Source organism: Stenella coeruleoalba, assembly GCF_951394435.1.
Source record: "Stenella coeruleoalba genome assembly, chromosome: 11".
NCBI lineage: Eukaryota > Metazoa > Chordata > Mammalia > Artiodactyla > Delphinidae > Stenella > Stenella coeruleoalba.
Genome location: NC_137157.1, coordinates 5743436 through 5756275, shown reverse-complemented (window position 1 = coordinate 5756275; position 12840 = coordinate 5743436). Strand labels below are relative to the sequence as shown.

General features: G+C 39.8%; 1 protein-coding gene across 1 annotated transcript in view; it reads right to left on the bottom strand.

Moving 5' to 3' along the window:
• Positions 1-12840, bottom strand: part of EFCAB6 (EF-hand calcium binding domain 6) — a 174152-nt gene that overhangs the window by 134362 nt on the left and 26950 nt on the right. Inside the window, 1 exon segment of the mRNA XM_079936860.1 lies at positions 9941-10065. Within this exon segment, the coding sequence (XP_079792986.1) occupies positions 9941-10065 (125 nt within the window).

The window sequence follows — 12840 nt, the reverse complement described above, 5'->3', positions numbered from 1 at the left end:
GGTTCGAGCCCTGGTCTGGGAGGATCCCACATACTGCAGAGCAACTAGGCCCGTGAGCCACAACTACTGAGCCCGCGTGCTACAACTACTAGAGCCCATGCTCTGCAACAAGAGAAGCCACCCAATGAGAAGCCTGTGCACCGCAATGAAGAGTAGCCCCTGCTCGCCACAACTAGAGAAAAGCCCACACAACAAAGACCCAAGGCAGCCAAAAATTTAAACAAATAAATAAATTTAAAAAAATTAATAAATTAAATAAATAAAAGCAATGGGAGAGGGACTTCCCTGGTGGCGCAGTGGTTAAGAATCCGCCTGCCAATGCAGGGGACATGGGTTCGATCCCTCGTCTGGGAAGGTCCCACATGCCGCAGAGCAACTAAGCCCATGCACCACAACTACTGAGCCCGTGTGCTGCAACTAGAGACGAAGACCCAACACGGAAAAAAAAAAAAAAAAAAGGCACTAGCCAATGGTAACATGTGGGCTGAAAGTGCTTGTTTTACCCAGGACAATGGAAACACTGATTAGCTTTAGGCTTTACAAGTTTAGAACACATGTTAACATTTTAAGGATAATCAATGTAAGAATAGAAATAAAATATTTAAGTCTCAAGGCAGTGGAGGAAAAAAAAGAGTGATAAGAAAAACTCAGCCGAACCAAACATGACGGAGAAAAAAGAAAGAACCAAGTAAATCATAGAGAGTACAAAGTAAAGTGGTGGGGACGATCCAAATCCATCTATCACAACAAACGGAAACAGACTGAACTGGCCCATCACAAAGGTAAAGATGTTCATTTTGGAATTTTAAAAATACAGATATATGGTATTTTACAAGAAATACACTGAAACCATGACAATAAAAGAGTGAAAACGAGAGGTTGGGAAAAGAGATACCTGACAAATACTAATCAAAAGAAAAGTGTTATGGGTATTTTAATAGCAGATAAGATAGACTATAAAAGCCAGAGGGATAAAAGGGTAGTGATATAATTACAAAGGGGACAGCTGGCCAGGAAGATATGACGAAGCGTCACTTCCAGATATGTGCACCAAGAGGCGTACCAGAGTTATAATTCCTTATATTAGCACTTGGGATTCACCCTGCTGTTGCCTCTTGCGCCCTGTTCCACTGGGAGTTCTGGGTGGGTGACATGACAAAGGTCATGACTCAGAAATCCCTGGATCCCTGGCTAGAACACGTGAATACCACCACATCTCCGGCCGCCCTCAGCCTCCTAATACACTCAGTCTTCTATGTGCCCATCAGTCTTCACAGCCATCATCCCTGGCAGCCGCTCTGGCCAGGAACTCTTTGTTATTTATTTCTGCATTCTTAGCACCTCCCACGATGGCCAGCATCAGTAGGCATCCATAAAATTATAATTTTGAAGACTATGAAGCCAATGTGAAGAATGGTATAATATGCATATTCCCATTTAAAAAGCGTGATATAAAACTGTAGGTGCATTTTGATTACAAATATGTAAAGATTACATATGTATGTGGATACAAAGTGGAAGAGAATGTGGAAAAATGGAAACAGTCATTGGCTATGTAAGGTGGATGGTGACTTTTTTGTTTTTGATTTCTATTACTGCTACTACATTATTACTTGTGTCATTTTGAAAATGAAACAAAAAGAAATGGCTATACAACTCTTAGCTATCCAAGAAAGTAATTCCTAAAAGATTTCACTATGTACAGGCAGGAAAACAGAGCTGTTTTCTGAGCCATGGAAATATTTATGCCCTTTGCTCTAGAAGCCATGGTGGTAACACACAGGCGACTCTCTCTGGACACACAGGGTGCTGAGAAGGGAAGGAAGTGCTATGGGAAATGGGTCCAGCTGGTCTAGCTCAGTCCTATTTTTTCCTTCTCGTTCTCTAATGCCCCTCCTTTCTAGGTAACCCCAAGGTGTCCTCCAACTATTCAGAGTTTCACAGGACAATCTTTCTATCAGCCTCAATCCCATGTCCCCTGAGAAAAGGTTCTCTGAGTTACCTGGACAGAAAACCAGGTAAATTAAAGACAGTATTCCTCACCCAAAGTTTGGTCTATATATACCATTTCCAAATAAAAGTAAACAGGAGTCCTTGGAGAAATGGCTGATTCCAGGTCTGAGGCAAGAGATGTACCAGAAGAGCCTAGAGCATTTCGTTATACCAAGAAATGTTATCAAAGACTACTAGGGTCACACCAGCGGGACTCCGGAGCCAACACAAAAAGCCTCCCAGTGGCCAAGACAGAACAAATTGAGTATCAAGGAGAATAACAACTGTAATGAACTGAAAGGCATCAAATACGTTAACATTCATGAGCTCATAATAACATTTAACAAAAGTCACTCATTGCTCACTTCTGGAGGATGCTAGGAAACCAATTCATTATTTTGAAAAATAGTAAGTGAAGGGAAAGAACCAAGGAGATCCTACCTTTTCTACACTAACTGTGTCTCATTGTTACCAAATGGTTGGAAAGGGGAAGTTTGCATTACAGAAGTACTCCAACTAATAAAGGGGCAACAGTAGACACAGAGCGTCACCACCTTACAATCCCTAGTGAACTGATGGATATAGGGGTGATCAACAAGGGCTGCTAACATCACAAGAAGAAAGACAGGCAGTCCATACATGCTTGCTACCACCTATGAAGTGTTCTTGCCCCCCAAATTGAACCTGGATCTGTGCATGTATCAATTCAGGGGCAGGGGCTGGCGGGGAGGGAGACAGGAGAGCACGTTACATGTCACCGTGGGTTGCAATCAGTCAGATTCAGATTGTAAGAAACTCTACATAACAAACAATCCAGACTTTTTCTACAAATGCATCTTAAGGGGGGAAAATTAACAAATGGAGAGAGACCCTGCAGATTAAAGAAGAATTGTGGCAAATCAATCAACTGCAATGTACAGATTTGATTTGGATCTCGACTCAAATAAGTTATAAAAGAAAATGTGAGACAATCAGTTAAATTTGAACTCTGACTGGATATTTATTAATATTATTGATAATTCTATTAGGTGTGAAACAGTATTTTCACCATGTTTCTAAAAAGAGTTCTTATCGAGAGACATAGATCTTTTCAATGAAATATGATGTCTGGTATTTGCTTTAAAAATATCTGAGGTTGGGCTTCCCTGGTGGCGCAGTGGTTGAGAGTCCGCCTGCCGATGCAGGGGACACGGGTTCGTGCCCTGGTCCGGGAAGATCCCATATGCCGCGGAGCGGCTGGGCCCATGAGCCATGGCCGCTGAGCCTGTGCGTCTGGAGCCTGTGCTCCGCAGCGGGAGAGGCCACAACAGTGAGGGGCCCGCGTACCGTAGGGAAAAAAAAAAAAAATCTGAGGTTGAGGAAAAATGGGCAGGGATAGCAATGAAATAATTGACCATGAGTGAGTGGGAAGTTGCAGACGGGTAGTGGGAGCATTCGTGGATTCGTTACATTATTCTCTTTACTTCTGCATGTGTTTGAAATTTTCAATAGTAAAAAAGTCTAAAACATTCATAAAAAATAAATAAAGCTGTTCCCAATCCTCACAGTTGACGTTTGGGGGAAAAAAATGTCAAGGAAACAACGGGACTCTTACCTTTTCATTAACTGGATGAAAATTCTTCTTGGTAATCGGTATACAAAGGTGTCGAGGACAACCTTTAGGTAATTCAAAGATACGTATCCACGTTTGGACGGGTCCCCTGCACTCAGGGCCTTTTCAACCTTTTCATAGGACTTTGAAAGCTGTGGTGAATTAAAATTACAGCATTCACAGAAATCAGCGGCACAGAGCTGCTCAACCACTTTATTTTCACCAAAACCTCTTCACATTTTCCTTTCCAAAACTGATCAAAAAGGTTACTATGGCATGTACTGAACTTCAAATGTTTAATTGATGAGCTCACTACAAAACAGTATCCCCAGTCACAGCTACTCAACTGACAAGGCAGACAAGTTTCTCAGGGAAAAACAGCACATACAATAGCTCTAACTCAAATTTCAGAGCTAAAAATACTTGGTGGATCTGCCAGTTTGATACATCTTTCTTAATATACTTTCAACCCATCCCTACTGTGAGCCCATGCTAAGCTGCTCCTGATTAAGTCAGGTCAATCAAACAAAAAGCTGGTGACATTTTATTAAAAAGAGAAGTAGCTTTGACTGTAAGGGAAATCGTTAGGATTTCATAAACATCGTACACATTGGACATTTCTTTAATTATCCCTTTTTTTGGCGGGGGGGAATTACAAAGAACCAGGGTGAATCAGCTTTGCTTATGGGACTTCTAAAATGCAGTAAAGTAGGTTAACCACTGATTTTTGTATGACTCATAAAAACGCTATGAAGATTGGTTTTATTTCCAAAGGTTTTCCTGCTGTTTATTACTGAGTAATAACAATATTCTTCGATATTTCCAACCCTCTCCACGTTGTCCGAATTCACTTTTTTCCTGCTAACTGGGATACGAAGATAAACAAAAGAAACACCAACTTGGTGTAAAAGGGGACGTTTAAAAAGCTGCTGGAGGGCTTCCCTGGTGGCGCAGTGGTTGAGGGTCCGCCTGCCCATGCAGGGGACGCGGGTGCGTGCCCCGGTCCAGGAAGATCTCACATGCCGCGGAGCGGCTGGGCCCGTGAGCCATGGCCGCTGAGCCTGCGCATCCGGAGCCTGTGCTCCGCAACGGGAGAGGCCACAACAATGAGAAGCCCACATACCGCAAAAAAAAAAAAAAAAAAAAAGCTGCTGGAGCATGGAAATATATGGACAAGTGTCTCTCCCCACTAAAGGAATAAGAAGCACATTCACTAAGACTTCCTGAAGGTGCACAGGAATATCGGAAATCTAAGGGGAAATCCTGAAAAGAATCTAGAGACTTACAGGGCCTAAGCTTCTTAGAAAGTTGCATAAAATTAACCCAATATGTGGCTAAACGTGCCCATCTCTCTCTCGGGGAGGTGGGCTGCCTGGGGGAAGCCTCTAGTGGAGGGAAGCCAAAGCCAGACATGGAGTCTGGTCTCAGTATATTTATTGGATTAATGAAACCTGCTTTTAATATCTTAATGGCATTTAGTCTCCAATCAGGTTTTTTTCAGGAGAGTGTTTTGACATAATCCAGAGCTCTTAGAAGAAAAGCAGGAATGAAACAAAAGTAATGTTTTTGTTTTTCTGGGTTTTTTTTTTTTAAGACTTTATTGAATTTGTTACAATATTGCTTCTGTTTCATGTTTTGGTTTTTTTGGCCCCGGAGGCATGTGGGATCTTAGCTCCCTGACCAGGGATCGAGGGATCTGATCGAACCTGCACGCTCTGCATTGGAAGGTGAAGTCTTTACCACTGGGCCGCCAGGGAAGTCCCCAGAAGTAATGTCTTTGCGACACGTAAAACTTTTTAGGAATTTTCATCATTACTGTTTATAATGAAACAAACAAAAAAAATGCAAGCAATTCAGCAAAGTATAAAAAAGGACATAAAGATATCGGAAGTCTCACTACCCACAGGTTTTTATATGGTGTTCCAAAAACTCCAACATGATCACATAAACATATATTATAATTTTACAAAAATGGGACCATACTACACTTTCAGTTTTGACAAATGCTTTTTTCATTTAACAACATGTCACAAAACTTTTCCCACAAGAACTAGTGTGTATCTGCATCACACTTTGGAGATGATACACGGCAGCCGTCATGTTAGGGATGGACGAGCGAAAGGTGCACCCATTCCCCACATTTAAACACTTGCGTCTTATAAATGTTCCCCTGGCCCCCAGTCTAAACGAGGCTCCCCTTGTTATTCTCTCTTATAATACCCCGTCCTTTTCTGTCATACCACTCTAGGAAAATGGTAGTTACGGACGTGTATTTGTTTAACATCTCTCTCCCTGATGTAAGGTCATGCAATCTCCATGAGAGCCAAGATTGTGCCCTGTTTTGTTCGCTAATAATTATCTAAAATGAAGCACAATTCGGCATGCGGTAGGCACTCAATAAATATTTGTTAAAAATGGATACATTTTTACCAAAAATGTTCTAAAGAAAGGTTGTAAAATGTAAGGAGCTATCTGACACATCAGTAAAAAGAGAAACAAAATTTAAATTATAGCTGAAATGCCATTTAATCCGCATCAGACTGGTAAAAATGGACAACTCTAATGATATCAAGAGCTGGTGGGTACACTGGACAACAGGAATTCTCATATGCTCCCAATGGGAGTGTGAATTGGTATTCTGAAAAATAACTGGATACTGCCAATGAAAGCTGAGGGGCATGCTCCCTACAACCTAGCAAGGAATGCTGGGTGTAATTCAGAGACACCTTAGCAGGCATGCACCAGAAGATACGGAGCCAACCACTTACGGTGGCATCGTTTGGATGAGCACAAAACAGGGAGCAATCCAATGCCCATCCCTGGGCAGCGCATTATCTGTGCATATATATAGCTAATGGGGAACTGTACAGCTGTACAGTGAAAAACTGTACAGCTACCTCCATAATATGAGTGGATCTCAACCTAAGCACAAGCAGGATGAAAAGAAATGGTTTTACAACTATGCAAACACACTATAGAAAAAGAAAGAAACAAACGAACATCAAGCAAAAGACAAAGAACCCAATCTGTAGGAGAACAGGATACAAAAAAAAAAAAATTATATATATATATATATATATATATATATATATATATATAACCAGCAAAGCTTTCATACTATAAAAAGGAACTAAATAAGAATATAAATTCATTAAAAGAAAAGCTTAAAGACAAGATGATAAAACAATGAAAGAAAAAAAAAAACAATGAAAGAGAGTAGAAGGATATTTCAAAGCTAAGAAAATAGAAAACAAAAACAGCATCATTACAGGAACTAATAACAAATTAGAAACAGCAAGAATAAAAGACAAGGCTGAAATTAAAATTAATAGTAAAGGAATGGCTTGGGAATTCCCTGGCAGTCCCGTGGTTAGGACTCAGCACTCTCACTGCCAGGGCCCTGGGTTCCATCTCTGGTCGGGGAATTAAGATCCTGTAAGCCGTAAGGTGTGGTCAAAAAAAAAAAGAAAAAAAAACAATGGCTTGAAAGATTCCCAATGAAGGCGGAGGAAAAGGACAAAAGTATTATGGCATTTTGGGCTTCCCTGGTGGCGCAGTGGTTGAGAGTCCGCCTGCTGATGCAGGGGACACAGGTTCGTGCCCCGGTACGGGAAGATCCCACATGCCGCGGAGTGGCTAGGCCCGTTAGCCATGGCTGCTGAGCCTGCACGTCCGGAGCCTGTGCTCCGCAACGGGAGAGGCCACAACAGTGAGGGGCCCGCGTACCACAAAAAAAAAAAAAAAAAAAAGTATGGCATTTTGAGAGAAGATGATTACCATCAAGGATAGACAAAGATGATCCAATATAAGGATAACTGAGGATACCACTGAAGGAAGGAAAGATGGAAGGAAGACAGAAGGGAGGGAGAGAAGGATGCAGGGAGAAGGTTTTAGTGACGTGACACAGGGGAAATTTTCCTGAAGTGAAGAACTAAATCTGTACGTCAAAAGAATATACTGTGTTCCAGGAAACTTTGGCAAAATGCTCCATGCCAAGACAGTCTTCGTTTTGCTTTTTAATTTCAAGGATTAAGAAAAAATAGTTTAGGCATCCTGGTAGAATAAAAAATTATCTACAAGGGGGAAAAAAATCGGTCGACCTCAGGATTCTTCTCAAGAACACCCAATGCCAGAAGGCAATGTAGAAAAACAACATTTTGAGGAAAAGAAAGAATGATGCAAGAATTATACCCAGCTACGTTGTTGTCCTAATAAAAAAAAAAGGGAGAGATAGTATGAAAAAACAAAAGGAATAAAGCACCCATGAGCCTTTCTTGAGGGAATTACTTGACCATGAAATCCAGCCAACCAAAGAATAAATCAAAATAAAGAACTCTGAAAGGGATAAGCTATGGTAGCACTGGGGTAGAGTGACGTGCATTAAATCCATGTAGATATAAAACGCAGGCAAAACAACTGGGGGAATTACAGTAAGAGAACAAAATGCAAATATTATAAACTCTGACTGAGAACAAAATATAAACAGCAAGAATGGTGAGGTGGGAGGGGCTGGGAAGAAACACAGGAAGTGCCAATCACAAGGAGTTTCATAGCCAGCCTGCGCTGACTGTAACTGAGACATCCTTCAAAACACCATCATTTCTCCAACTCTTCACGGCTTTCTTAATCTCTTTTTTTGTCTCAAAACTCTTTTTGGGACCTGGTATCTCTTGTGGTAAAGAAATATTTATCCAAAGTTCAGAAATATCTTTGGCTTCACTTGAGGACATTATATCATGTGGAGCACCCGGGGTTCAGACTGGGCCCCAGGACTCTCTGGCGGGGTAACCTGGGGCAGGTCATTAAGCCTCCTCGTGCTTCAGGTTCCTCATCTTGAACCCGGGATGATAATGGTGCTTAACTCCTGGAGTTGCCGTGAGGACTGAACACCTGAGGGGCGCTTACAACACTGCCTGGCACAGAGGCAGCCCCATAAAAGGGTTAATTATGAGGGTGATGATGATGATTTTTTTTTTACTTCTGGTAAATTAAAAGAAATTTAAATTAAATATGATTTATTTGTAAAAAGGAGCATGATTCTCTTCCTATAAAATTATTTCTATCTATGTATCCACCCACCCACCTGCCGATGCAGCAATCCTTCTATACATAGAATAAAGACAGGCCTAGAATTATGTTCACCAAATGTTGCCTTTGATTATTTCTGGGTGGTGGATTTTGAATAATTTATTACTTTCTTCTTTATACTTTTCAGAATTGCTTACATTTTTTGGAATGGTCATGTTTTCATAAAAACAATAATTCATTAACAACAACAAGAGAAAACAAGTTTTACTGATTTACCAACAGAATATTCATGCGTTCCCCTCTAACGCCCTTATCAATATTGGCTTCTGTTAATTTTTTCCACATTGATGATTTTCTACTGAAAGTTTTATATTAATAATTTATAAAAGTTCTACATATGTTAGGAACAGTTATTATTCATCTGTCATTTACGTGGCACATGCTTTGCCAAGTTTATCATTTGTTTGTACAAAGTTTTGCTATACAAATACTTTTTCATTTTAATATAGTCAAATTTATCAGTCTTTTTCTTTATGGCTTTGGGGCTTTACTTCATGCTTAAAAGTCTAAATTTCAAGATTAAAAATTTTCACCTAGATTATTTATTTTTAAATTTAAATAGTGGGGGCATACAGAATTTATTTTGGTGTGGAGAGTGGAAGGTTCCAAGCTTTCTTCCCCACATGGCTGGCTAGCGAATTATCCCAGTAATAATTACTGAATCTTCTCCTCCCTCGTCCCCACCATACTTTATTGGAATGCCTCACATCATATGCTAAATTCACGTATCAAGATTGGCCCACTACCCAACTACTGTTTTAAATCAATTTGAATGTTCACTGCTGCACCACTGTCATAATGTTTTAATTATTATACCTTTAAAAATATTTTATATGTGATAGGATAAGCCCTGTATTGTAACTTTTCAAAAGAAAAAAAAAATATATATATATATATATCCACCCAGATGTAGGGCGAGAAGGTGTTAATACTAAATCTTCCAGTCCAAGAGCTAGAAAAGCCCTCTTCATTTTTCAGATTTTCCTTTATTTTACTCAATAAAGTTGTATCATGTCGTTATATAAGTCTTAAATTTTTCTTATTACATTTAGTGTGTGAGTAGCACCAAGGAAGTACTTAATGTCTCATCATCGTTACCATCATCCATGCATTGTTGTTACGAGAAGCTGGAGGAGGTCCCAGGGCTTGAGGAAGCAGAGGTGGTTCAAAGCAGTTTAGAAATAACGTCTAGACCTAATGGTCTTCCACAGCCATCTACTCTCTCTGTTCACACTTTAGATAACCCTGGCACTAGGAGAACGTTCTTACCTCTTGGCAAAAGGTCCTCTCAATTTCATCTAAGGAGCAGTTTTTCCAGATATCTTCAGATGAAACAGGACTGGGGAGGTAATCTCTTTTGGAACTTTTGACTCGTTGGTCCTCCCATGGGACCTCTATTAAGACAAAAGAACTCCAGTTTATGAAGACTGTCAAACGTACATTTGAATATTAAGTGTTTCCTTTTCATCATCACCTGTCTGGTAAAAATTAAGACTCAAATAAACCAAAAACATGAACTATATAATAAGTGCTGTTGAAATAACTGGACGGACATTTTAGAAAAAAATAAAATTAATCTACTTGCTACCTTATCTAGGCTAAATCTGGATAGAGTAAATATATACTAAACAGACTAATAAAACCGTAAAAGTAGTGGAAGAAAATTAAGATGAATATACATAATACATGTAATACATAATCACTGTGTGAAAAGTTCCTTCCAAAGAACACATTAGAGCTAGAAATCATTTAAATAATGGATAGGTCTGACAATATAAATATTTAATTTTTGTTTGTTAAAAAAATACACAAATAACAATGAAAGAAAAACGAGTGGGAAAAACTATTGTTAATATATGTGAGAAATGCAGGTTAATTTGCTCAATATATGAGTAGCTCTTAAGAATCAAAAGGATAACATAAATCCCCAATCACACAACAGACTAAGGTTTAAACAGGTAATTCACATTAAAAAAGGTTTTTTAAAAAGCCAAGAAACGTATGAAAAACTGCTCAAACTCATTGGTAATTTAAAAGGTCTAATTAACACAAGTTAATTTTTCCCTACTTGTCAAATAGGCAGGGATTAAGGCAAATGACAAAGAAAGAAATCAGTGCTGGCTTGTATACAGAAAACGTGGTCCTTGAATATTCTCAAATCCCCTTCTAGAACTTTACACTAATGGAATAATAGGACAGATCCATATGTGTAAGGATCTCTTCTGTCCTGTTTATAAGAAGGGAAAAAATGGAACAATTTAAATGCCCATTAATAGAAGACTGGTTTTATAAAGTATGGTTCATAGACATTAAAAACAAAGGGCCTGTCTAAATCATGAATGCAAAAAGTTTTCCTTGATATTGTTTCATGATTGAAAGAACAACTAACATGATTTAATTTTCATTTTAACACTTATTTTGTGTATTTGCTTATCTATCCATCCATCCATCCATCTATCTATCTATGCACCAGAAACAAAACCTGGGAGGATAATAACCAAAAGAATACAGTGGTAGGATTATAGGGAAGTATGATTTTGTGTTTTTGTGTTTTCTGGCCTTTTTGCAACGAGCACTTATTACTTTTATAATAAAAGAGAATAAAACAAATCTAAGATATAGCCATTTTCTTTCTCAAAGTCAACTGCAAAGAATCACAAATGATTTCCCAGATTTATTTCCTAAAATGTCTGCAAATAAGCTCCACTCAAATTAAGCACACTTGTAACTACTCAGCTGCAGTTTAGTCGTCTGGAATTCTATTTCCTACCTCAAAAAAAAGAAGAAAAAGAAAAGAAAAGAGAAGAAAAAAAGTAAGTCTCCCCCGGTGGACCCCCTCTGGCTACATGATAGAATACAAAACCAGCCCTTTAGAACGCAGTCTGGAATTCCGTGGCTTCAGAGGGCCTAGCATTTGAAACATGGGCTCTCAGAGCATAGAAGCTGCGAGAGCCTCACTGAGAGACAAGGGAGCCACGCAGGTATCACTCAGTGAGGCAGGTCTCAGCCCCAGCTTTCTGATGCCTTGGTCCTGCACTTACCCTGCGCTGGGCATTGCTACTCTAATGGGGGCTTAGAGGACACACACAGCACGTCTAGGGAAACCCCCTGGTGCTCCGTAAACAGCACGCCAGGGTGGAGGGCGGAGGTGGGGCCGAGGCGTGAGGCCCGCCCTGGGGGAGCTCACCCCCAGTGCGGGACCTACTCCGCCTTACCGCTCTAGCTGCTACTGCAGGCTGGCCAACAAACTCGATGAAGCCACGTCCAGCGACTCCGCTCACATCACAGTTAGACCAGCTTTCGCTCTTCTGTGCAGCTGAATAATTCCTGCCGCCTTCCGACTTCCCCAAAATTTCCTCTGAAGGATTCTAGCTGATTTGAAATGGAGTAGAGAGGAAATCCAAAACTTAAGGGGGCAAGTATGTATTTCATAGGTGCAGCAAAAGGGATTCAGCCCCTAATGTCATTTCTCCATGTGCCCAAAGAGATGGTGCTTTTGACAAGCAAGGTCTTGATGGCGTCTTCAAAACAAAAGTAGCAAAAACAGAAATACGCAAAATTCACAGAAAGCCAATATTGTCCCATGTATAGAAAAGTCACAGATAATGGGCTGCTGCAAATGAATGGAGACTCCCTTCTTACAGTACTTAATAAAATACGCAAAAGAAAAAATAATAAAAATTAGTAAAAATAGTAAAAATAAATTTATTTATTAGCAAAGCAAATAAATAAATAAATTTACTAGCATAAACTGAAGCAAGAAGAAACTTAATATGGGCAGCCAGAAAGTTTTGCTTCCAGTTATGGTGGATTTGCTCATATTGAAGCAAACCTCCCAGCAGATAACAATTATAAACTCTAGCCAAAATATAAACAAAAAACTCTCTGAAGGCATTGGAGAGCAAATGACATAAACTGGAGTCAACCCTTGGAAAGATGGAGTTTCCTGTTATTTGGCCTTTTGCCTGAGGACAGGCTTCACCTGGAACCTTACGCTAAGTGGCTAGAGTTTAGATATAAACCCAGGATCTTACTGGTTTTAGGAATCAAAAAAAGAGAATTCAGGACTACCACAGCAGCTAGAAAGTGAGGAGGGAAAGCACAAAAAGAAAGGCATAGCAGAGGATCTCCAAAGCCCGTGAATGAACTCTGCCAAAATCACTGGCTAA